Here is a 25,785-nt window from a genome sequence, read left to right as displayed (position 1 = left end):
CGTAACCACACACACTTCCAGGCCTTTTTACTAGGCACGTAAGGGGTTAAATCCCTATTTTCAAAGTTGAGTAATCACTTTCACATTTGCACAGCCTCTCTTTCATATAACTTACTCTCCAATCAAATCACCTGTAAGGTATATTTAAATCACTTTTTTTCTGCCTTTCATTGTCTTGAAAAAAGTCCCACGAGGACTGAAACGTCGACTTGTATGTCTTTGAAATTTGGCACAATAAATTGTTTATATCTCTAAGAAGACCTTTCGAGTGCACTCTTTTCATCTGTATATATAATATAACACAATATAATATAATGCATCCTATATATAACACATACTATAATATAATATAACATACTATATAATATAATGGATCCTATATATAACACATACTATATAACATACTATATAATATAATGGATCCTATATATAACACATACTATATAACATACTATATAATATAACATACAATATAATATAATGCATCCTATATATAACACATACTATATAACATACTATATAATATAATGGATCCTATATATAACACATACTATATAACATACTATATAATATAACATACTATATAATATAATGGATCCTATATATAACACATACTATATAACATACTATATAATATAACATACAATATAATATAATGCATCCTATATATAACACATACTATACTATAATATACTATATAATATAATGGATCCTATATATAACACATACTATATAACATACTATATAATATAACATACAATATAATATAATGCATCCTATATATAACACATACTATACTATAATATACTATATAATATAATGGATCCTATATATATATATATATAACACATACTATATAATATAATGGATCCTATATATATATATATATAACACATACTATATAATATAATGGATCCTATATATATATATATATATAACACATACTATATAATATAATGGATCCTATATATATATATATATAACACATACTATATAATATAATGGATCCTATATATATATATATATAACACATACTATATAATATAATGGATCCTATATATATATATATATATAACACATACTATATAATATAATGGATCCTATATATATATATATATATAACACATACTATATAATATAATGGATCCTATATATATATATATATAACACATACTATATAATATAATATATAATATAATGTCCCCAGGCCTTGGAGCCAGTCTGACATCGCAGTGTGCACTTGGTCTATTTAAAGTGACAAACTGAACTCCAACATGGCGCAGCCAACGGAATCACACCGATGGGAAAGCTCCACCAATCAGTGTACAGGGGAGGCGGGTTCAGTGGATGAATGACAAAGCATGCAGCTAATAGGAATCCAAGTTGTGTATAAACTGGTGGGCCCACGTTGAGTCAGAGCCAATGAGAATGAGACAGGGATGTACGGCTAACCAATAGGCAGCGAAGGGGGCGTGTAATCGTACGCTCAGAGGGCGGCTCACCGAGAGCTGCGAGTTCGCCGGCGGAAGAGGATTTTCGGCTCACATAGCTACCGAGCCGCTGAGCCTGGCGCCATGACGTCAGCATCCACCAAGGTAACCGGGCAACGTGCACGGCGACTGATTGGCGGGCTGGGATCATGTGGGCCAGGTTATTGTGTTGCACAGCATGTCGGGAATTGTAGTTCCAGGAAGGATGGGGATTCTAGGAAGTTATTGTCAATGAATCCCGTGCAGGTCTGGTGCCTGGATGGGCAGCATTGGTGGGCTAAAACCCGAGTCACGCTCAGCCAGCCTCTGGATTTATCATGAAGCTCATAACTACAAAACCACACACTGAGTATGGCTTCTATACACTGAGTATGGCTTCTATACACTGAGTATGGCTTCTATACACTGAGTATGGCTACTACACACTGAGTATGGCTACTACACACTGAGTATGGCTAGTACACACCGAGTATGGCTAGTACACACCGAGTATGGCTAGTACACACCGAGTATGGCTAGTACACACCGAGTATGGCTAGTACACACCGAGTATGGCTACTGTACACGGAGTATGGCTACTGTACACGGAGTATGGCTACTGTACACGGAGTATGGCTACTGTACACTGAGTATGGCTTCTGTACACTGAGTATGGCTTCTGTACACTGAGTATGGCTTCTGTACACTGAGTATGGCTGCTGTACACTGAGTATGGCTGCTGTACACTGAGTATGGCTGCTGTACACTGAGTATGGCTACTACAAACTGAACTGAGTATGGCTACTACAAACTGAACTGAGTGGCTACTACAAACTGAACTGAGTATGGCTACTACACACTTAGTATGGCTACTATACACTGAGTATATCTAGTATACACTGAGTATGGCTACTATAAACTGAGTATATCTACTATACACTGAATATGGCTATTACACACTGAGTATGGCTATTACACACTGAGTATGGCTACTATACACTGAGTATATCTAGTATACACTGAGTATATCTAGTATACACTGAGTATATCTAGTATACACTGAGTATATCTAGTATACACTGAGTATATCTAGTATACACTGAGTATATCTAGTATACACTGAGTATATCTAGTATACACTGAGTATGGCTACTATAAACTGAGTATGGCTACTATACACTGAGTATATCTAGTATACACTGAGTGGCTACTATACACTGAGTATATCTAGTATACACTGGGTATATTATACACCGAGTATATCTACTACACACTGAGTATGGCTACTATACACTGAGTATTATTATGATGTCATTATTTATATAGCGCCAACAAATTCCGCAGCACTTTACAATGGGTGGACGAACACAGACATGTAGTTGTAACCAGTGGCGGATCCAGAGCCTGATCTCAGGAGGGGCACTTGTAGATTATTTAACCCCTTAAGGACCAAACTTCTGGAATACAAGGGAATCATGACATGTCACACATGTAATGTGTCCTTAAGGGGTTAAATAAATAATCCAGGCACAATAACCACTACAGCTCAGTGTAGTAGTTATGGCGCCAGTAGTGCCAGGATCCCATCCCAGAGTAAGTAGTCAAACCGTTTAAGAACAGTTTGACAACTTACCTGTGGTCTGCTGGGATATAGGGCATAGGATCAGTGGTATGTGTTAGGGGTGCAGTGTGTGTGTGAAAGGTGCAGTGTGTGTGTGAGTGGTGAAGTGTGTGTGCGAGTCTGTGAGGGCGGCAGTGTATGTCAGGGTTGCAGTGTATGTGTGGGGCAGTGTGTGTGTGTGTGAGCGGTGCAGTGTGCATGTGAGGGTGGCAGTGTGTGTGAGAGTGGCAGTGTTTGTGGGACAGTGTGTATTGGGGGCAGTGTGTGTATTGTGTGTTTGTGGGGTAGTGTGTGTATGGGGGCAGTGTGTATAGGGGCAGTGTGTATAGGGGCAGTGTTTGTGGGGCAGTTTGTGAATGGGGGCAGTTTGTGAATGGGGGCAGTGTGTGTATAGGGGCAGTGTGTGTAGTGTGTGTATGGGGGCAGTGTTTGTATGGAGGGGGAAGGAGGGTAGGGAGGCGTTTTACAATATACAGATACACACAATGACAACATACAGATACACAGACACATGTACTGATAGACACTAACACATTAGACATACAGACACATATACATATAGCTTGGTTGCTTCATCTAAGTGTTGCTTCTAAGTGTGTGTGTGGTTGGAGATATTCTGGAGATAACCTGGAGGTAATCCGAGGTATTCAGGAGGATAAATAAAAAGTTAAGGTTTGTTTGATTTAAATTATTCACCTCATTGGAATGGCAGACTTAGTTCAGTGTAATAGTTGCTTTGCATTTGTTTCACGTTCCACTTTTTGCAGGTTTGGTTGTTGTCTAATCTGTAGACAGTTCTCTATCTTGCGGCAGGAGATTGTATTTTTGAAGTCTGAGATTTGTAAATTATCTGGTAAACAAACTCAGTCTGGAACTACTGCAAAGCCACTGCCGCAGAGACATACTAGGAATGGCAGATGGATTACTGTAGGATCTAGTAGACTTGGAGTTGTGGATAAAAGGCATATTGCACAGTCTGTTGCTCTACATAATTCATTTTCTGCACTTTCAGAGTGTAGTGGTGTTGTGCAGAGAGGCACTGAGGCTAGTGGTGTTGTGCAGAGAGGCACTGAGACTAGTGGTGTTGTGCAGAGAGGCACTGAGACTAGTGGTGTTGTGCAGAGAGGCACTGAGACTAGTGGTGTTGTGCAGAGAGGCACTGAGACTAGTGGTGTTGTGCAGAGAGGCACTGAGGCTAGTGGTGCTGTGCAGAGAGGCACTAAGGCTAGTGGTGTTGTGCAGAGAGGCACTGAGGCTAGTGGTGCTGTGCAGAGAGGCACTAAGGCTAGTGGTGTTGTGCAGAGAGGCACTGAGGCTAGTGGTGCTGTGCAGAGAGGCACTGAGGCTAGTGGTGCTGTGCAGAGAGGCACTGAGGCTAGTGGTGCTGTGCAGAGAGGCACTAAGGCTAGTGGTGCTGTGCAGAGAGGCACTAAGGCTAGTGGTGCTGTGCAGAGAGGCACTGAGGCTAGTGGTGCTGTGCAGAGAGGCACTGAGGCTAGTGGTGCTGTGCAGAGAGGCACTAAGGCTAGTGGTGCTGTGCAGAGAGGCACTAAGGCAAGTGGTGCTGTGCAGAGAGGCACTGAGGCTAGTGGTGCTGTGCAGAGAGGCACTGAGGCTAGTGGTGCTGTGCAGAGAGGCACTGAGGCTAGTGGTGCTGTGCAGAGAGGCACTGAGGGTAGTGGTGCTGTGCAGAGAGGCACTGAGGCTAGTGGTGCTGTGCAGAGAGGCACTGAGGCTAGTGGTGCTGTGCAGAGAGGCACTGAGGCTAGTGGTGCTGTGCAGAGAGGCACTGAGGCTAATGGTGCTGTGCAGAGAGGCACTAAGGCTAGTGGTGCTGTGCAGAGAGGCACTGAGGCTAGTGGTGCTGTGCAGAGAGGCACTGAGGCTAGTGGTGCTGTGCAGAGAGGCACTGAGGCTAGTGGTGCTGTGCAGAGAGGCACTGAGGCTAGTGGTGTTGAGCAGAGAGGCACTGAGGCTAGTGGTGTTGTGCAGAGAGGCACTGAGGCTAGTGGTGTTGTGCAGAGAGGCACTGAGGCTAGTGGTGTTGTGCAGAGAGGCACTGAGGCTAGTGGTGTTGTGCAGAGAGGCACTGAGGCTAGTGGTGTTGTGCAGAGAGGCACTGAGGCTAGTGGTGTTGTGCAGAGAGGCACTGAGGCTAGTGGTGTTGTGCAGAGAGGCACTGAGGCTAGTGGTGTTGTGCAGAGAGGCACTGAGGCTAGTGGTGTTGTGCAGAGAGGCACTGAGGCTAGTGGTGTTGTGCAGAGAGGCACTGAGGCTAGTGGTGTTGTGCAGAGAGGCACTGAGGCTAGTGGTGTTGTGCAGAGAGGCACTGAGGCTAGTGGTGTTGTGCAGAGAGGCACTGAGGCTAGTGGTGTTGTGCAGAGAGGCACTGAGGCTAGTGGTGTTGTGCAGAGAGGCACTGAGGCTAGTGGTGTTGTGCAGAGAGGCACTGAGGCTAGTGGTGTTGTGCAGAGAGGCACTGAGGCTAGTGGTGTTGTGCAGAGAGGCACTGAGGCTAGTGGTGTTGTGCAGAGAGGCACTGAGGCTAGTGGTGTTGTGCAGAGAGGCACTGAGGCTAGTGGTGTTGTGCAGAGAGGCACTGAGGCTAGTGGTGTTGTGCAGAGAGGCACTGAGGCTAGTGGTGTTGTGCAGTGAGGCACTGAGGCTAGTGGTGTTGTGCAGTGAGGCACTGAGGCTAGTGGTGTTGTGCAGTGAGGCACTGAGGCTAGTGGTGTTGTGCAGAGAGGCACTGAGGCTAGTGGTGTTGTGCAGAGAGGCTTGAAGACTATGGTGAGGCCTAATAGAAAGCAGTTGTTGTTGGGGGATTCCATCATAAGAGGTGTGGAGATGGACAATGGTGGTCTTGTGAGGTGTCTTCCCGGAGCTCCTGCTCACAGAGACAGGAGACGTATCATTAATATTGTTAAGCAAGCAAAGCAGGAAGGGGAATTGGATGTACTTGTCCATTTAGGGACAAATGACTTGGCTTGCAATGAGGTTTCAGAGGTTAAGGAAGTTTTTAGTGTTTTTGCCAATGATATACGGCAGGTTGCTTCCACACTGTCATTCTCTGAAGTTCTGCCTGTGCATAACACTCAGAACGACAGGCGGATGCGTATTAGGGACTTTAACTTGTGGCTTGGTGAATGGTGTCGGGAGCAAGGATTTGGCTTTATTGCTCATGGTAGCTCTGTTTGGAATGGAAATAAACTGTACAAAAAAGATGGTTTGCATCTTTCTCAAAAGGGAACAAATGTTCTCAGTGAGCAGTTCAGAGGTTTTGCTAGGATGTATTTAAACTAGGAGGGGGGGGCAAAAGGGTGATAAAACATCAATCCAATTGTCCCCCAAAACAAGGACAGAAGGTGCCTGTAGCAAGTGTGTTAAAAAATGATAAGCTTAGAGTCATGTCTACAAATGTTCGCAGTTTAGGGAATAAGATCCATGAGCTTGTGGCAATAATGGCAACTGATAGTGTAGATTTAGTCGCTGTTACTGAGACATGGTATAATGAGAAAAATGACTGGGACATAGCAATACCAGGGTACTCTTTATATAGAAAAGACAGGGAAGGCAAGAAAGGGGGAGGGGTGGCCCTGTATGTAAAGGATAGCATAAAATCTAGCCTAATAAAGGTTAGTGAGGCGAACATAGAGTCCGTTTTGGTTACATTAGAATTTGGTAATCACACAGTAACTCGTGTAGGTGTGATTTATAGGCCCCCAGGACAAATTGAAGAGTTGGATAATCTACTAGTTGAAGAAATAGCTAAAATGACAATGAAGGGGGAAGTTATCATCATGGGTGACTTTAATCTTCCTGATGTGAATTGGAAAACAAAAATAGCTACTTGTGCCAGAAGCACACATATTCTAAACTCCCTACTGGGATTGTCTCTTAAACAAGTTGTTGAGGAGCCAACTCGTAAAGAGGCCATACTAGATTTAGTGTTAACAAATGGAGATTTGGTATCAGATATTACTGTAGGTGAAAGTTTAGGATCCAGTGATCATCAGTCAGTGTGGTTTAATATAAGAACAGTGACTGAGTCACGCCACACAAAAACAAAAGTTTTAGACTTTAGAAAAACAGACTTTTCTAAAATTAGAATATGTGTAAAGGAGTCATTATCAGACTGGAGCAATTTAAATGGAGTCCAAAAGAAATGGGATTATTTAAAAGTTGCACTACTGAAGGCAACAGAAAATTGCATTAGGCTTGTCAGTAAAAGCAAAAAATTCAAGAAACCACTGTGGTACTCCGCAGATGTAGCCAAAATAGTAAAAAACAAAAAGTTAGCATTTAGTAATTATAAAAAAAAAACCCAGAGTGAGGAAGACAGAATGACCTATAAGATTAGGCAGAAAGAGGCTAAGCAAGTTATAAGAGCTTCCAAATCACACACAGAAGAGAAAATAGCACAGTCAGTAAAAAAGGGGACAAAACTTTTTTTAGATACATAAATGAGAAAAGAAAAGTAAAACAAGGATTAGTTAGGTTAAAAACAAAAGAAGGAAGGTATGTAGATGAGGATAAAGGTCTAGCTGACTGCCTCAATGAATATTTTTGTTCGGTATTTACAGATGAAAATGAAGGAAAGGGACCTCAGTTAAGAAAAAGGATAAATGAGTCATTTATTACACGTGAGTTTACAGAGGAAGAGGTTCTATTTCAACTGTCAAAAGTAAAGACAAATAAGTCAATGGGACCTGATGGAATACACCCAAAGCTATTAAAAGAGCTTAGTGGTGTACTAGCAAAACCATTAACAGATTTATTTAACCAATCATTGATAACAGGAGTAGTCCCAGAAGATTGGAAGTTAGCGAATGTTGTGCCCATTCACAAGAAAGGTAATAGGGAGGAGTCGGGCAACTATAGGCCAGTAAGCCTTACTTCAGTAGTAGGGAAAGTGATGGAAACCATGTTAAAGGATAGGATTGTTGAACATCTAAAAACACATGGATTTCAAGATCAGAGACAACATGGGTTTACCTCAGGGAGATCATGCCAAACTAATCTTATTGATTTTTTTGATTGGGTAACTAAAATTATAGATCAGGGTGGTGCAGTAGACATTGCTTACCTAGATTTCAGTAAGGCTTTTGACACTGTTGCACATAGAAGGCTTATCAATAAACTACAATCTTTGAGTTTGGATTCCAATATTGTTGAATGGGTAAGGCAGTGGCTGAGTGACAGGCAACAGAGGGTTGTAGTCAATGGAGTATATTCGAAGCTTGGGCTTGTCACCAGTGGGGTACCTCAGGGATCTGTACTTGGACCCATTCTCTTTAATATTTTTATTAGTGATATTGCAGAAGGTCTTGATGGTAAGGTGTGTCTTTTTGCGGATGATACTAAGATATGTAACAGGGTTGATGTTCCAGGAGGGATAAGCCAAATGGCTAATGATTTAGGTAAACTAGAAAAATGGTCAGAGTTGTGGCAACTGACATTTAATGTGGATAAGTGCAAGATAATGCATCTTGGACGTAAAAACCCAAGGGCAGAGTACAGAATATTTGATAGAGTCCTAACCTCAACATCTGAGGAAAGGGATTTAGGGGTGATTATTTCTGATGACTTAAAGGTAGGCAGACAATGTAATAGAGCAGCAGGAAATGCTAGCAGAATGCTTGGTTGTATAGGGAGAGGTATTAGCAGTAGAAAGAGGGAAGTGCTCATGCTATTGTACAGAACACTGGTGAGACCTCACTTGGAGTACCGGAGACCATATCTTCAGAAGGATATTGATACCTTAGAGAGAGTTCAAAGAAGGGCTACTAAACTGGTTCATGGATTGCAGGATAAAACTTACCAGGAAAGGTTAAAGGATCTTAACATGTATAGCATGGATGAAAGACGAGACAGGGGGGATATGATAGAAACATTTAAATACATAAAGGGAATCAACACAGTAAAGGAGGAGACTATATTTAAAAGAAGAAAAACTACCACAACAAGAGGACATAGTCTTACATTAGAGGGACAAAGGTTTAAAAATAATATCAGGAAGTATTACTTTACTGAGAGGGTAGTGGATGCATGGAATAGCCTTCCAGCAGAAGTGGTAGAGGTTAACACAGTAAAGGAGTTTAAGCATGCGTGGGATAGGCATAAGGCTATCCTAACTATAAGCTAAGGCCAGGGACTAAGGAAAGTATTTAGAAAACTGGGCAGACTAGATGGGCCGAATGGTTCTTATCTGCCGTCACATTCTATGTTTCTATGTTACACTGATAGACATACTGACACAGACACATATATTGACAGACATACTGACACACAGATACATATACTGCAAGACACACTGAGTGACTTACTGACATATAAACTGGTGGGCCCACCAGAGACAGACATACTGACACACACAATCAAAATCTACACTTTTATAGCTTCCTTTCCGTTTCCTACCGCCTGGGTACAGGCTTTCCTGGTGTCAAGTGTGCTGGTTGGGAGTTAGGTTCTGACACTCCTGGTATGCGCTCCCTACTCTCCAATCTCTCACGTAAGAAGTGACCAGCTGTCACTTCCACCCATGCTGTTGATGTGAAAGGGGTCCGGTCGCGCTGTAAAACCCTATATTAAGTAAAACAGGGCAGGACTATTAGCCCCTTAACGCCGAAACGCGCGTCGAGTAAGACGCCAGACTTAGGCTTTATTATTTTTAATATCACTATGGGCTTTTTCTTTCGTAGGAGTCTCGAGATATATCCTTTGAAATGACCATAATTTAACTAGGGAATAACGACAGCTCTGCCTGGGTAGTGCATTATAAGAATGAGGCAGGAGATTTACGGATCTTTAGACTGTATACCCAGGGGCGTATTAGCCGCGAGGCAAACAAGGCATTTGCCTTGGGCGGCATTTTCCAGGGGGCGGCAAAAAAAGCCGCCCCCAAATGCCCAAGGCAAATGTCTTGTTAGCCTTGCGGCTAACAAGACATGCCAGCGGGCTGCTGGGCGATCGGGCGGCACTGCCAGGCGGGCGGCTGGCCGGCCGGCGAGGGAGCACTTCCCCTGAGCTGTCTGCTCAGCTCCCTCGCCAGCTGCAGAGTGAGGCTGGGAGGCGGAGCCGGAATAAAAAAAAAAAAAATGTGTTAAAAATAAATTTAAAAAAAATGTGTTAATGTGGGTGGGTGTGTGTGTGTCTGTTAGTGTGTGTGTGTCTGTTAGTGTGTGTGTGTGTGTTAGTGTGTGTTTGCCTGTGAGTGTGTGTGTATGTTAGTGAGTGTGTGTGTCTGTTAGCGAGTGTGTGTTTCTGTTAGCTAGTGTATGCGTATCTGTCAGTGAATGTGTGTGTGTGTATTTAGAATGCGGGGCGGGGGGAAAGGTTGGGTGGGGGTGGCGCAGGGGGAGGAGGGGCGCCTGAGTTTTGTCCTGCCTAGGGCAGCACAAAACCAGGATACACCACTGTGTATACCTGTTCTGCATTAATCTCAGTATTTACTAGAGACTGCTTAATAGTTCTCTCTCTTTGCAACAGTGTATCTGTCTAATCTGCTACTTAGATACTGATAAGCCTCGTTCTATATATACTTAATTTCTACCGTTCACCAGGGGGGTAGATACACGTTTTAATTACCCCTACGATTTTGGCATTGGAGTTGCTGATATATATTTTTTGCAAGTAGAGATACCTGGTATTTTAGACCTATAGTGGGAGAATTTATAAATACCCACTTAAACTCACTGCACTGCAATTCTTATTGATTTTTTCCTGTAACACTACTACTAGCATCTAGGTAGTCTGGGATTGAGTTTAGACTCGGACTACAAGAAGGGGTTTTCCCCACATTATAGGCTTGAAATAACATATGCAGGTCTTTTTCCATATACAGGTATCCTTTACCGATATCTCTTTTATGCCATTATTTACATTCCCAGGCAGATACATAGTCTCATTGCCCTAAGTACTATTTACACTTGAGTTTTACAAGGCAGACTTCACTTCAGATCTAGACCCAGTGTGTTTAGCACTTTTTTTTCACCTATTAAGGTTGTAGTATTCATGGTTATATTTCACTGATTTTAAATATTTTTCTATAGAATATTTATTATTTTTATCGATACCCCCTATACCATGGGACTTGAGCTATTTACCCTTATGCATGGGCACACCCTTTGTTAGTGTCTGTTGGAAGCTGGACTCTTGCTCTCCCCTCCAACAACTCTGACTTTTGGGAATTTTTTCTACTGTTTATCGTTCTGGGTTATGCCCACATTTGTTGCCCATTTAGTCCTCCTCTTGACTCCAGGGTCAGTTCCATCTCACTCTGTAGTCATTTTCTCTTCATATAAATCATTTGAAAGGTTTTTATAGCAGAACGGTCATTTGAAAAGCTTATCCTAGATGATTAAATCTGGGACGAGAAGAATTTTTCCAATCCAATATTCTAGCCTACATTTTTCCCACTTATTTTGAATTCCCACTTTAAAGGGATACTCTAGTGCCAGGAATACAAAGGTGTATTGTTTGTATATCATAGAATTAATTTTATGCCTCGTCTCTGTCATTCCAGGTCGGGGAGATCTTCTCAGCTGCTGGAGCTGCTTTTACAAAACTGGGAGAATTGACCATGCAGCTTCACCCAGTGACCGACTCCTCCCCAGCAGGGTACTCAACCTCCTGTCTCTGTATCTCTTGTTTACGATTTCAAACTCCATACAACCTATATGCAGTACCTTGAAATGCTATGCGTTTCTGTAGGATTGCATTTCCTACGCACTTCTCATCACCTTGAACAGGATATGTTTCTAAAGCAGAACAGGAAGTGACCAGTGCTCCATGATTGTGCTTCCCCCAACTATTCCAAGTTCACGTTCTATCCGATTTCTCACGGTCACTAAACTTTTCCATGAATATTTCTTTAATGACACAAAATGCTTTTTTTTTTTTTTTTTTTTTGATAAAAAAAAGTTTTATTTATTGTTTTTAACCCCTTAAGGACCGCTGACGGTTCAGGACCGTCAGCGCTAAAACGTGCGTTTGGACCGCTGACGGTCCTGAACCGTCATAACGGTCTGGGGCTACTTACCTGATCGCCGTCGGTCCCACGGCGGCGATCAGTGCTCCACCCGGTCCAGGGGGGTTGCCTGTCTGCCCAGGCAGTCCCCCTTCGGCAGATCAGGACCCCACGGCCATGTGATCACTCGATCACATGACCGCAATAGGTGTCCATGTGTCTGCCTGCAGGGGGACTGTCTGTGCTGACAGGCAGTCTCCCTGCAAGTGAAAAATCCAAAATAAAGTGTAAAAAAAAAATCTGTGTAAAAAAAAAAAATAATATGTGTATATATATGCTATATATACATGTATTATATCTATATATACCTATATATAATATATGTATATATATCATATATATAATGTCACACTAAGTGTATTTTTATATTTATATATACGTATATAATTATAAAAATACACTTATATTTAAATTACACACGAATATATACAATATATATAATAACTATATATATGGTATATATATATTATTATAAAATACAAATAATATGTTAATAAAAATAAATAACAAAAAATAAAAATAATTTTTAATAATTAAAAAAAAATTATATATATATATTCAGTTTTATTCTAACAGTATTTTGATATTGATATATATATATTTATATCAAAATATACTTAGAATGTAATGATATATATATCTATGTATAAATAAATAAATAAAAATAATACGAAATATACATATGTCCACATACATAATTACATAAATAATTTCATAAATATACACGTAGACGTCAAATATATAAATATGTATATATATTAAAATTCTATGTGCATATTTATGTAATATTTTTACCTAATTAAGTAATTTTAATGATTGCAATTTGAGGGACCTGCCTGCCAACCCAGGCCAAAAGTCCAGATAATTTAATTTGCTAGCACTGTGTTTAACCCTGTAACTTTCTATGACACCCTAAATCCTGTACATGGGGGTACTGTTTTACTCGGGAGACTTCGCTGAACACAAATATTAGTGTTTCAAAACAGTAAAACATATCACAGCGATGATATTGTCAGTGAAAGTGAAGTTTTTTGCATTTTTCACACACAAACAGCTCTTTCACTGAGGATATTATTGCTGTGATATATTTTACTGTTCTGATACACTAATATTTGTGTTCAGCGAAGTCTCCTGAGTATAACAGTACCCCACATGTAGAGGTTTTATAGTGTTTGTGAAAGTTACAGGGTCAAATATAAGGCTTGATTTTACTTTTTTTTTTTTTATTGAAATTTGTCAGATTGGTTAGGTTGCCTTTGAGAGCGTATGGTAGCCAAGGAATGAGAATTAGCCCCATGATGGCATACCATTTGCGAAAGAAGACAACCCAAGGTATTGCAAATGGGGTATGTTCAGCTTTTTTTAGTAGCCACTTAGTCACAAACACCGGCCAAAGTTAGCGTTTTTTGCATTTTTAACACACAAACAAATATAAATGCTAACTTTGGCCAGTGTTTGTGACTAGGTGGCTACTAAAAAAAACTGGACATACCCCATTTTGAATACCCTGGGTTGTCTACTTTAAAAAATATGTACATGTTAGGTGTGTTTCGGGGATTTATGACAGATAACGGTGTAACAATGTCACTATTGATACATTTAAAATATATATATATTGAAACAGCAATTTCCTACTTGTATTTATAGGCCTATAACTTGCAAAAAAAAGCAATAAAGCATGTAAACACTGGGTGTTTTTAAACTCGGGACAAAATTTTGAATCTATTTAGCAGTTTTTTTCATTAGCTTTTGTAGATAAGTAAAAGATTTTTCAAGTAAAAGTCCAAAAACATGTTTTTTTTTTTATTTTTCACCATATTTTATTATTTTTTTTAAATACAATATATGACATAATATATATACTGGTATGTAAAGAAAGCCCTTCTTGTCGTGAAAAAAACAGTATATAACTTGTATGGGAACCGTAAATGAGAGAGCGGAAAATTACAGCTAAACACAAACACCACAAAAGTGTTAAAACTGCTCTGGTCCTTAACGTACAAACATCGCAAAAACAGGCCGGTCCTGAAGGGGTTAAAAGAGCAGTCGGTTTTGGTGCGTAGACAATATAAATATTGATGTATGTGAGAAACAGTAAGGATTTTATTTGGCAGAATATGCCTGTAGTGGCTGTCTGACAAGCAACCAGGATGCAGAACCAGGATGCTGAATGCTGCTAATGCTTCTTATAAAAAACAAAGAATAATAAAAAAAAAAATAATTAGATTCAATACTTCTCTAGGAAAAGCATTCGATTAGTGGACAGAAGCAGATGTCACCAATGTTTTGTAAGTTCTCTGTGCAGAACTGAAACACTGACTTTGTTTTTTAACCTGATGTAATGAAGAAAAAAAACTTTAAAGGGAAATTATAGGCTAGGAATACAAAATTGCCTTCGCTCCTCCCCCAACGTCGGGGACCTAATGCGCATGCGCTGCGATTGCGGTAGGACAACCCAATTGGAAAGTATTGAATCAATGCTTTCCTATGGGATTTTAGGGGACACTGGATGTCCTCAGCTTAGCAAACGTCGCCTAGCGACCTGGAAAAATATATTTACTAAACCACAATGTGGCTCCTAACAAAATGTGTGCCAAACTACAGTGCTGGCATCAGCCGGTCTACACTGTAATCCCATGCAGCTCACAGCGAACTCTTTTTTTTTTATTTTACAATTTTTTTGTGTAACTATATTTTCTATCTAGCACACTGTCCCATACAAAGCTTATTTCTAAACCTAAAGAATAAAAGGGTTTCATTCACCATATTCCAGCACTGGGGTCCTTTGGTGCTGGATCTGTCTCTGGCAGCAGCGTAGGTGGAACCCAATGCACATGCGATGAGAATCAATGCTTTCCTATGGGGATGTTAAAGGGACACTCCAGGCACCCAGACCACTTCTGCCCATTGGAGTGGTCTAGACAGCCACTAGAGGGCACCTGCGTGTCTCTAGCACAGATTTCCGTGTCTCTGTGCTAGAGCGTCGCTGGACGTACTCACGCGTTGTGAGGACCTCCAGCGTTGCTCATTTCCCCATAGGAAAGCATTGAAAGCATTTTCAATGCTTTCCTATGGGGAGGTCTAATGCGCATGCGCGGCATTGCTGCGCATTAGGTCTCCCCGGCCTGTGGGCGGGATCAGTCTCGCCTACCGGCCGACGCAATCACTAGGAGGAGCGGCGTGGAGGAAGAAGCAGCAACGTGGGACATTGTCGCTGCCTCTGGTAAGTGACTGAAGGGGTTTTCACCCCTTCAGCAACCGAGGATTGGGGGGTGGGAGGGAGAGGGGACGGATTGTTTTTCTGGCACTGGAGTTTCCTGTTAGGGCTACTCAGCGTCCTCATTCAAAGCATTATGGCGTCCAGCATCGTTTTACGGACTTAAACTCTGTGAAACAGCAGAAAGCGCTTCCATTGGCAGTCTGGTAGACCGCCACTAGAGGATGTCTTAACCTTGCAATATAAACATTGCAGTTTCTCTGAAACTTTGCCGGTCTCAGGGAAACAGGGACACTGCACCCAGACCACTAATAAAACATCCACACAATGTTATACCTGCACTCCTGCATGTGCCATCTTGTCCCTATGTTTGGTCTCTGATTTACTCTTCACTTTTTCCCATCAGTTCAGTTTTATCTTCCTCTCTTTATCTTTATCTTAATATATAAATGTGTTTTTTTAATTTTGTTTAATAAAACAAACTTAAAACCTATACGTGGAAGGGAGTTAGTGTACCAAAAAGGGGAGCTGGGATTTGGATTAAATACCAAATAAGTATTAATTGATACAGACTTGGAAGATAAAAATTAAATAAATACATTTTATTAAAAAGCGTTAATTAAAATTGCACTGGGTAAAGGCAAATCACGTAGTTCTCTTGTAATGTGATAAACACAAAACTTTAAAAGTGACATCACGTTTTTATTTGTGAAACTGATCTCTTTAGAATTCTCTTACTTAGTAAGGTTCACTCCATTACTTTAGTTAAAACTGGCTTCTGTAATAGGACACTATTCATCTAAAACCTACACTTTCTATATATCAATTGGCAACCATCTTTACGCTAATACCTGCCTTGTAACGGAAGTTAGACTTTTTGCAATCAAACATCCCTGATAGGCGACCTTGCAGTGCCCTTCCAATACTTTTCCCGGTACTAAGGACTATTTCACATTGTGACGAACTGAGCCTCGTCACGTGTTCTTGGAGGGACCTGCTGGCCAGCCTCTTACCAAAAGATTATGGGCCATTTAAAAAAATGATGTGAACGGACTTGGTTCGTGGGATTTTATATTTGGTTCGGGAACCAAACAGCCGCACGAACTGGAGACCACCCTGGAGCTTGTTAAGCCTAATTGCTACTTTGTAGCAATTTCCACCGCACTGTTCTAAGTGTTCATCTGGGTGGCTGCAATTGCTATGGACGACCATGAAGTGGCGGCCAGCTTGTTCCCGCGAACGCAGGCAGCGGTGTTTGGGCATGAATCTCATGGAACTGAAAACGGACACAGAAACTCCCGAACACCCCTGGTTCCACAACACACTGCTGTTCGGTGGAAACATTCCCACGAACAAGGGGATCAAGCTCCAGGGTAAGACTATTGACTATGTTCGGTAGTTTGTTCATTTTTAAACTACCGAACTAGACCGACCGCAAGCCCTGATTATCTGGAACTGTTTTGGGCATGGGACCATGCGTGCAGTCGGCCAAAACAATGACTTCCAGGAAATTCCTGAACCCCTGAACTGATCTGGGTGATTTTTTTATATTTTGGTCACCCAGATCAGGGCTATGAGGGGATGAAACTTTTGTAGGGGTTTTGTGTGTTTTTAAGGTATTTTGAGGGGTTTGTAAAATTGTGTGACCTATTTTGTATGGGAGTGTCCTGGACCTGAGAGCCAATGTGATTGTGTATTTGTTTCTACTGTGGTTTACTCTCAGGTCCAGGGGAGAGTGCCACTTGCATGGGGACTGTCATAAAAGGCCAGTTGTGGCTACCATTAAATTAGATTCGTTTTACCCTTCATGAAGTCTAGGCTCATGTTTGGGGGATTGGAGAGCTATATTCACACTCTGGGGATTGCTAAAATCACTATACTCCCCTGAGTATAATCACTTGCTCTTATAAGAGCAGCCTGCTTAGCTCTCTGGACAAGGAGAAGTCTACCCACTGGAAGCTGGATCCTGGTCTTGGGTCTAATGTGGGTGGAGGACAGCGAGACCCCACCCAAGCTGCAGTGGTTTGTGGGTTTTACAGTGGTTATGGTGCTCACAAGGACTAGGAAGCATCGATTGACTGAGGTACCCGGTCGAGGTGCCAGGTGGTTCGTCACACACATTATATCACCTTATTGAGACAGTTTTTTTGGAATATCTCTTGGCACAGACGTGTGCATAGACCAGGGATAGGCAACCTTCGGCTCTCCAGATGTTTTGGACTACACCTCCCATGATGCTTTGCCAGCATTATGTGTGTAAGAGCATTATGGGGGATGTAGTCCACAACATCTGGAGAGCCGAAGGTTGCCTATCCCTGGCATAGACCTATATCCTTGTCTTTAGGTGATACTCTTAACCTTGTTCCCGAAATAAGTAGTACGATTGGATTAATCTATTATATTGCGTACTGAGTTGCTATACTTGCTGATATATGGATACACTATTGTATTCATTTATTTACCGTACTTTCCCACTTTCATAGTTTCATTTTTGTGTTAATCACAGTACAAGAGTACTACGTGATTTGCCTTTACCCTGGGCAATTTTAATTAACGCTTTTCAATAAAATGTATTTATTTATTTTTATCTTCCAAGTCTGGATCAATAAATGCTTATTTGGTATTTGATCCCAATCCCAGCTCCCCTTTTTGGTACACTACCTCTCTTCCACGTATATCGGTTCAATCTGGGGTTACCCCCCTTTTTCTGTGTACCAATTAAATATACTTGGCTCGCCCTCATTCCCTTTGTTAAACATAAAACATATATTTATTCCAGTTTCCTCCATGCAGCCCAGTCCTCCTCTGAACTCCTCAATCCTGATAACTTTTGTCCTATCAGAGTCTTTTCATGGGAAATAACTGAGAACAAACAGTGATGCGCAGCTATAGCCACATTCTGCCAGTCCAGTGCTTCTCTCTGAATCCAGTGTCTCTCTATGAGAAGCATTGGATACATCCTGCATTAGCATACCTTGCATGCTAACGCTGGATGTAAAATTAATTTAAGAGCTGAATCTGAAGGACACTCGCTAAACTTGGGAATTACAATATGTAGACAGTGAAGTTTCTCAGGCTGCAGTGGCCGTATGTAAGCTACAAGATCACTTCATTAGGACAAGTAATTTTGGTGCCTAGACAGAGCTTAGACAGGATCTCGGTGGAGCTATATGAACCTTCTTTTTAAAATTGTTTGTAGCCTTTCAATGACCTATTCCCTTACACCTCCTTCCATAATGGCTCTTATTCACTAAACTCGGAATTGTGGAGAATTGCTAAGGAATTAATACACTTCAGGCCAACATTGCTGAATTAGTGACATTGTTCAGTGTATCTATTTTAACCTAAAATTTGTAATTCCCTTAGTCTATTCAATTTTGGATCAGTCAATTAACCCCCTCTCTCCATACTTGAGGGTTATTTGGTAACCTGTGAAATTTGTAAGTATTTACCCCTTATTTCTAAAATGTCCTCAACTGACCCCACCGCAGCATTTTGTCCTGTCTCATGCCTCATACCTGCCTTCCTGTTGTGTCTTCCCAGGGCTCGCTGGACAGACACAGAGATTCAGATGTTACATGCGGCTGTCAGACGCTTCGGGGAAGACTTAAATCAGATCAGCTCAGTTATCAAGGAAAGGACAGTGTAAGGAAAGGGAATGAGCCAGGGGTATGAGAGGAGGGGAGAGTTCAAGAATTAGAGCTTGAAAGGGAAGGAGGTTGGTAAGAGAGATTGTCAGTAATAAAGGAAAATGGGACTTTGGTCCTCCTCTGTTTCTCCTCTTTTTCTTACTTCCTACTCATCCTTCATCTCTGCCCCCTCATCGTTCTTTCTTTATTCCTTGACCTAATCTCTCTTTATTCCTTGACCTAATCTCCCTTTATTCCTTGACCTAATCTCCCTTTATTCCTTGACCTAATCTCGCTTTACTCCTTGACCTAATTTCTCTTTATTCCTTGACCTAATCTCCCTTTATTCCTTGACCTAATCTCTCTTTACTCCTTGACCTAATCTCGCTTTACTCCTTGACCTAATTTCTCTTTATTCCTTGACCTAATCTCCCTTTATTCCTTGACCTAATCTCTCTTTACTCTTTGACCTAATCTCTCTTTATGCTTTGACCTAATCTCTCTTTACTCCTTGACCTAATCTCTCTTTACTCCTTGACCTAATCTCCCTTTATTCCTTGACCTAATCTCTCTTTACTCCTTGACCTAATCTCCCTTTATTCCTTCACCTAATCTCTCTTTATTCCTTGACCTAATCTCCCTTTATTCCTTGACCTAATCTCCCTTTATTCCTTGACCTAATCTCCCTTTATTCCTTGACCTAATCTCCCTTTATTCCTTGACCTAATCTCCCTTTATTCCTTGACCTAATCTCCCTTTATTCCTTGACCTAATCTCCCTTTATTCCTTGACCTAATCTCCCTTTATTCCTTGACCTAATCTCCCTTTATTCCTTGACCTAATCTCCCTTTATTCCTTGACCTAATCTCCCTTTATTCCTTGACCTAATCTCCCTTTATTCCTTGACCTAATCTCCCTTTATTCCTTGACCTAATCTCCCTTTATTCCTTGACCTAATCTCCCTTTATTCCTTGACCTAATCTCCCTTTATTCCTTGACCTAATCTCCCTTTATTCCTTGACCTAATCTCCCTTTATTCCTTGACATAATCTCCCTTTATTCCTTGACATAATCTCCCTTTATTCCTTGACCTAATCTCCCTTTATCCCTTGACCTGATTTCCCTTTTTCCCTTGACCTAATCTCCTTTTAGTCCTTGACCTAATTTCTTTGGACTCCAGAAAGCAGTTATAAATCTTTTGTTCCCTCAAATTGCTGTATGCAGTTCCCTTGAGCTTAAACAGCTGGATGCCAGTATTTTGTTTAAACTGACCTAAAGGATATATGTTAAAACATCAGTAAAATAACTCTAGTTTTCAACTTCTTTAATCAATGAAACGTTTTATTTAAACGACCCTGAATTCTCTCAAGAAGATTGGCTCCTTATTCACCTTGTACTCTGTTTCCCCCCTCTAGTGCTCAAATCAAGTTTGCTGTGAAGCGAAAGATTTATGATGATAGCGGAGTTCCTTTATCTAGCGAGTCCCCGAGGAAGCTAATAAAGAAGGTGGTCCCTGTGTCTTCTTCTGTCCCAGCTGTCATCGCAGTCTCTGCACCGCAGGTTGTAAGTGGCACAACTCTTCCTGAAGGATCACAGGGTGCCTTGAAAAAGCGCAAGTCATCTGGTGAGAGAATTGTGACGAAAAGGGAGAGAGTGGGACACTGACAGGATGGGTCTAGTGCATGTGTGAGGAACTTTGTATTACTCTATAGTAACACCTCCTTCTACTTACTCTCGTTCCAGCAGATGTAACTCTTAGTGCTCTTAATGACTCAGACGCCAACAGTGACCTCGTGGATATCGAAGGGTTGGGAGACCGGAGCACCGTGAAAAAACTAAACTTTGACCAGGGTGCGAAATCTGTCAGATGTTTGCCCAATTTCGTCTTTTTTTTTTTTTTTGGACAATCTTTTTTTTGTCGTTATGAATTCTTTGTAAAGTTCTCTTTTTATGTCCTGTTTTCTATGACTCCAGTTTTCTTACCAACATTTGTCTAAAGCTTCTCATTAAGTCTGTTTCTATGTGTCCCTATTTCTTTCCTAAGCTACAGCAAAATTCCTCACTTGGTCCATCTCCTTTTCATTTCTACACATTTTTCATATGAATTCTTCAAAGCACATCACTCTCCCACTTTCCTCTTTTGTGTCTTTTACTATACCATTGCACTTACACTAGCCCTACGTCTTTCAATCTTCTTTATTTTTTCCTTTTCCAGATAATCTAAATTTGGACTCCAGTTTCATAATGAACTCCAGTGACCTTCCTCTCTTATCTCGTTGATGCATTGCGACTTGTGACCCCTTGTGTACATAGACCTTCGACCAACCCCTGTAAGCTCATGTAGCATTCGTGTTCCGGTTTTAAGCCTGGAGATACCTGCAAATGACTTGTAGAAGGACAAAGACTTTGTGACCAGCAATTACATGATGGACCTTATAGACAATACTTTTCATCTTTTTTAAATAAAACATTAAAGTGTTGGAACAAAACAAAACAATATTTCATGTTCTTTATGCTTTTTGATTGTTGAATTTCCCCTACACCCTGAAGCAGCACAAACAGAACTGGCAACTGTAAGCACAATGGCACTGCCAATATCTGTGTGCTGCTACAGAGAGAAGGGCATGCCGATATTCACGTGTTGCTGTAAAATGATGGGCACTGCCAATATCCGTGTGCTGCGATAGAATGATGGGCACTGCCGATATCTGCGTGCTGCAGTGGAATGATGGGCAATGGCGATATCCGTGTTCTGCGGCAGAATGATGGGCACTGCCGATATATTTGCATGCTGCGATACAGTGATGGGCACTGCCGGTATCAGCATGCTGCGATACAATGATGGGCACTGCCGATATCCGTGTGTGGCGATAGAATGATGGGCACTGCCGATATCCGTGTGTGGCGATAGAATGATGGGCACTGCCGATATCCGCGTGTGGCGATAGAAAGAAGGGCACTGCCGATATCCACGTGTGGCGATAGAATAATGGGCACTGCCGATATCCACTTGCTGTGATAGAATGAAGGGCACTGCCAATATCCGTGTGTGGCGATAGAATGATGGGCACTGCCGATATCTATGTGTGGCGATAAAATGATGGGCATTGCCGATATCCATGTGTGGCGATAGAATGATGGGCACTGCTGATATCAGTCTGCCTCAAAGAAGAGGTCGGCACTCTCAAATCCTGTGTGCTGTTGTTGAGATGTAAAATGCTGATGTAGATATTCTGCAATGGATTGATGGTCACTGTCAATATATGTGTGCTGCTATAGAGAGATGGGTCAATATATAAAGAAATGCAAAGCCAATATTGTGATTTCCACAGACAGTATATGTGAGTTGTAAGATGGGCACTGTTAATGTATGTGTTGCAGTAGAGAGATGTCTGTGTGCTGCTATAAGATGTGCCTTGCAGTAATCGCATAGTATGCGGCCATTCCCTGTAAGTATAGATAGGCAGTATTGATACAATACTAAGATGTGATGGGCGAGTGTGAGTATGCTGCCGATATAGCATGAGTGATGGCAATTCGCTGCATGAGTGATGACATTTCGCTGTATGTATGTTTTAAAAAGTTGGGCATCATCAATGTGAAGTTTCTGTATTCAAATAGTCAGATTATGAGTGAGAATTCAATGCAAATTTAACATTTTAGGCTGAAGTAGCCAAACTGGAAGCATAGCTGACTTGGATAATTTTTATTTCAATTTTGACTATTTTGGACTTAAATTTGAAAATCCCTTTGAATTCTCACTTTGGTGAATAGTCCTGGTTGTTGGGTGCTGCCACTATGCTAGCGGAGTATAGGAGATGATCTAGAGAGGTGGGAGCTGGCCTTATTGCTGTGTTATAGTGAGATGTGAGCTGGCCTTATTGCCGTGTTATAGAGAGATGAGAGCTGGTCTTATTGCCGTGTTATAGAGAGTTGGGAGCTGGTCTTATTGCCGTGTTATAGAGAGTTGGGAGCTGGTCTTATTGCCGTGTTATAGAGCGATGGAAGCTGGTCTTATTGCCGTGTTATAGAGAGATGGGAGCTGGTCTTATTGCCGTGATATAGAGAGTTGGGAGCTGGTCTTATTGCCGTGTTATAGAGAGATGGGAGCTGGTCTTATTGCCGTGTTATAGAGAGATGGGAGCTGGTCTTATTGCCGTGTTATAGAGAGATGGGAGCTGGTCTTTTTGCCGTGTTATAGAGAGATGGGAGCTGGTCTTATTGCCGTGTTATAGAGAGATGGGAGCTGGTCTTATTGCCGTGTTATAGAGAGATGGGAGCTGGTCTTTTTGCCGTGTTATAGAGAGATGGGAGCTGGTCTTTTTGCCGTGTTACAGTGAGATGGGAGCTGGTCTTATTGCCGTGTTATAGAGAGATGGGAGCTGGTCTTATTGCTGTGTTATAGAGAGATGGGAGCTGGTCTTATTGCTGTGTTATAGACAGATGGGAGCTGGTCTTATCGCCGTGTTATAGAGAGATGGGAGCTGGTCTTATTGCCGTGTTATAGAGCGATGGGAGCGGTCTTATTGCCGTGTTATAGAGCGATGGGAGCGGTCTTATTGCCGTGTTATAGAGAGATGGGAGCTGGTCTTATTGCTGTGTTATAGAGAGATGGGAGCTGGTCTTATTGCTGTGTTATAGACAGATAGGAGCTGGTCTTATCGCCGTGTTATAGAGAGATGGGAGTTGGTCTTATTGCCGTGTTATAGACAGTTGGGAGCTGGTCTTATTGCCGTGTTATAGAGAGATGGGAGCTGGTCTTATTGCCGTGTTATAGAGAGTTGGGAGCTGGTATTATTGCTGTGTTAGAGTGATGGGAGCTGGTCTTATTGCCGTGTTATAGAGAGATGGGAGCTGGCCTTATTGCCGTATTACAGAGAGTTGGGAGCTGGTCTTATTGCTGTGTTATAGAGAGATGGGAGCTGGTCTTATTGCCGTGTTATAGAGAGATGGGAGCTGGTCTTATTGCCGTGTTATAGAGAGATGGGAGCTGGTCTTATTGCCGTATTACAGAGAGTTGGGAGCTGGTCTTATTGCCGTGTTATAGAGAGATGGGAGCTGGCCTTATTGCTGTGTTATAGAGCGATGGGGGCTGGTCTTATTGCCGTGTTATAGAGAGATGGGAGCTGGTCTTATTGCCGTATTACAGAGAGTTGGGAGCTGGTCTTATTGCCGTGTTATAGAGCGATGGGGGCTGGTCTTATTGCCGTGTTATAGAGAGATGGGAGCTGGTCTTATTGCCGTGTTATAGAGAGATGGGAGCTGGTCTTATTGCCGTGTTATAGAGCGATGGGAGCTGGTCTTATTGCCGTGTTATAGAGCGATGGGAGCTGGTCTTATTGCCGTGTTATAGAGAGTTGGGAGCTGGTCTTATTGCCGTGTTATAGAGAGTTGGGAGCTGGTCTTATTGCCGTGTTATAGAGAGATGGGGGCTGGTCTTATTGCCGTGTTATAGAGAGATGGGAGCTGGTCTTATTGCCGTGTTATAGAGAGATGGGGGCTGGTCTTATTGCTGTGTTATAGAGAGATGGGAGCTGGTCTTATTGCCGTGTTATAGAGAGATGGGGGCTGGTCTTATTGCCGTGTTATAGAGAGTTGGGAGCTGGTCTTATTGCCGTGTTATAGAGAGTTGGGAGCTGGTCTTATTGCCGTGTTATAGAGAGATGGGAGCTGGTCTTATTGCCGTGTTATAGAGAGATGGGAGCTGGTCTTATTGCCGTGTTATAAAGAGATGGGAGCTGGTCTTATTGCCGTGTTATAGAGAGATGGGAGCTGGTCTTATTGCCGTGTTATAGAGAGATGGGGGCTGGTCTTATTGCCGTGTTATAGAGAGTTGGGAGCTGGTCTTATTGCCGTCTTACAGAGAGTTGGGAGCTGGCCTTATTGCCGTGTTATAGAGCGATGGGGGCTGGTCTTATTGCCGTGTTATAGAGAGTTGGGAGCTGGTCTTATTGCCGTGTTATAGAGAGTTGGGAGCTGGTCTTATTGCCGTGTTATAGAGAGTTGGGAGCTGGTCTTATTGCCGTGTTATAGAGAGATGGGGGCTGGTCTTATTGCCGTGTTATAGAGAGATGGGAGCTGGTCTTATTGCCGTGTTATAGAGAGATGGGGGCTGGTCTTATTGCTGTGTTATAGAGAGTTGGGAGCTGGTCTTATTGCCGTGTTATAGAGAGTTGGGAGCTGGTCTTATTGCCGTGTTATAGAGAGATGGGAGCTGGTCTTATTGCCGTGTTATAAAGAGATGGGAGCTGGTCTTATTGCCGTGTTATAGAGAGATGGGAGCTGGTCTTTTTGCCGTGTTATAGAGAGATGGGGGCTGGTCTTATTGCCGTGTTATAGAGAGATGGGGGCTGGTCTTATTGCCGTGTTATAGAGCGATGGGAGCTGGTCTTATTGCCGTGTTATAGAGAGATGGGAGCTGGTCTTATTGCCGTGTTATAGAGAGTTGGGAGTTGGTCTTATTGCCGTGTTATAGAGAGATGGGGGCTGGTCTTATTGCCGTGTTGTAGAGAGATGGGAGCTGGTCTTATTGCCGTGTTATAGAGCAATGGGAGCTGGTCTTATTGCCGTGTTATAGAGAGATGGGGGCTGGTCTTATTGCCGTGTTATAGAGAGATGGGAGCTGGCCTTATTGCCGTGTTATAGACAGATGGAAGCTGGTCTTATTGCCGTGTTATAGAGCGATGGGAGCTGGTCTTATTGCCGTATTACAGAGAGTTGGGAGCTGGCCTTATTGCCGTGTTACAGTGAGATGGGAGCTGGTCTTATTGCCGTGTTATAGAGAGATGGGAGCTGGTCTTATTGCTGTGTTGTAGAGAGAT

At 42.0% G+C, this 25,785-nt stretch overlaps 1 protein-coding gene across 4 annotated transcripts; it reads left to right on the top strand.

Moving 5' to 3' along the window:
• The first annotated feature begins 1,454 nt into the window (after positions 1-1,454).
• On the top strand, positions 1,455-21,455 carry C3H17orf49 (chromosome 3 C17orf49 homolog). 4 transcript variants are annotated; one of them, XM_063445982.1, is made up of 6 exons: positions 1,455-1,595; positions 11,615-11,709; positions 18,879-18,980; positions 20,380-20,588; positions 20,711-20,815; positions 21,180-21,455. In XM_063445982.1, the coding sequence occupies exons 1-6, from the start codon at positions 1,575-1,577 to the stop codon at positions 21,242-21,244; spliced, it is 597 nt and encodes a 198-aa protein (XP_063302052.1). In that variant the 5' UTR covers positions 1,455-1,574; the 3' UTR covers positions 21,245-21,455. The 4 variants fall into 4 exon arrangements, with proteins under 4 accessions (XP_063302052.1, XP_063302051.1, XP_063302054.1 ...); XM_063445981.1 differs by having other exon boundaries at positions 20,708-20,815; XM_063445984.1 differs by lacking the exon at positions 18,879-18,980.
• Positions 21,456-25,785: the final 4,330 nt, after the last annotated feature.

The sequence above is a fragment of the Pelobates fuscus genome, chromosome 3, assembly GCF_036172605.1.
Source record: "Pelobates fuscus isolate aPelFus1 chromosome 3, aPelFus1.pri, whole genome shotgun sequence".
NCBI lineage: Eukaryota > Metazoa > Chordata > Amphibia > Anura > Pelobatidae > Pelobates > Pelobates fuscus.
The sequence above is the reverse complement of the archived record's forward strand: the minus strand, read 5'-3'. Positions and strand labels throughout refer to the sequence as shown.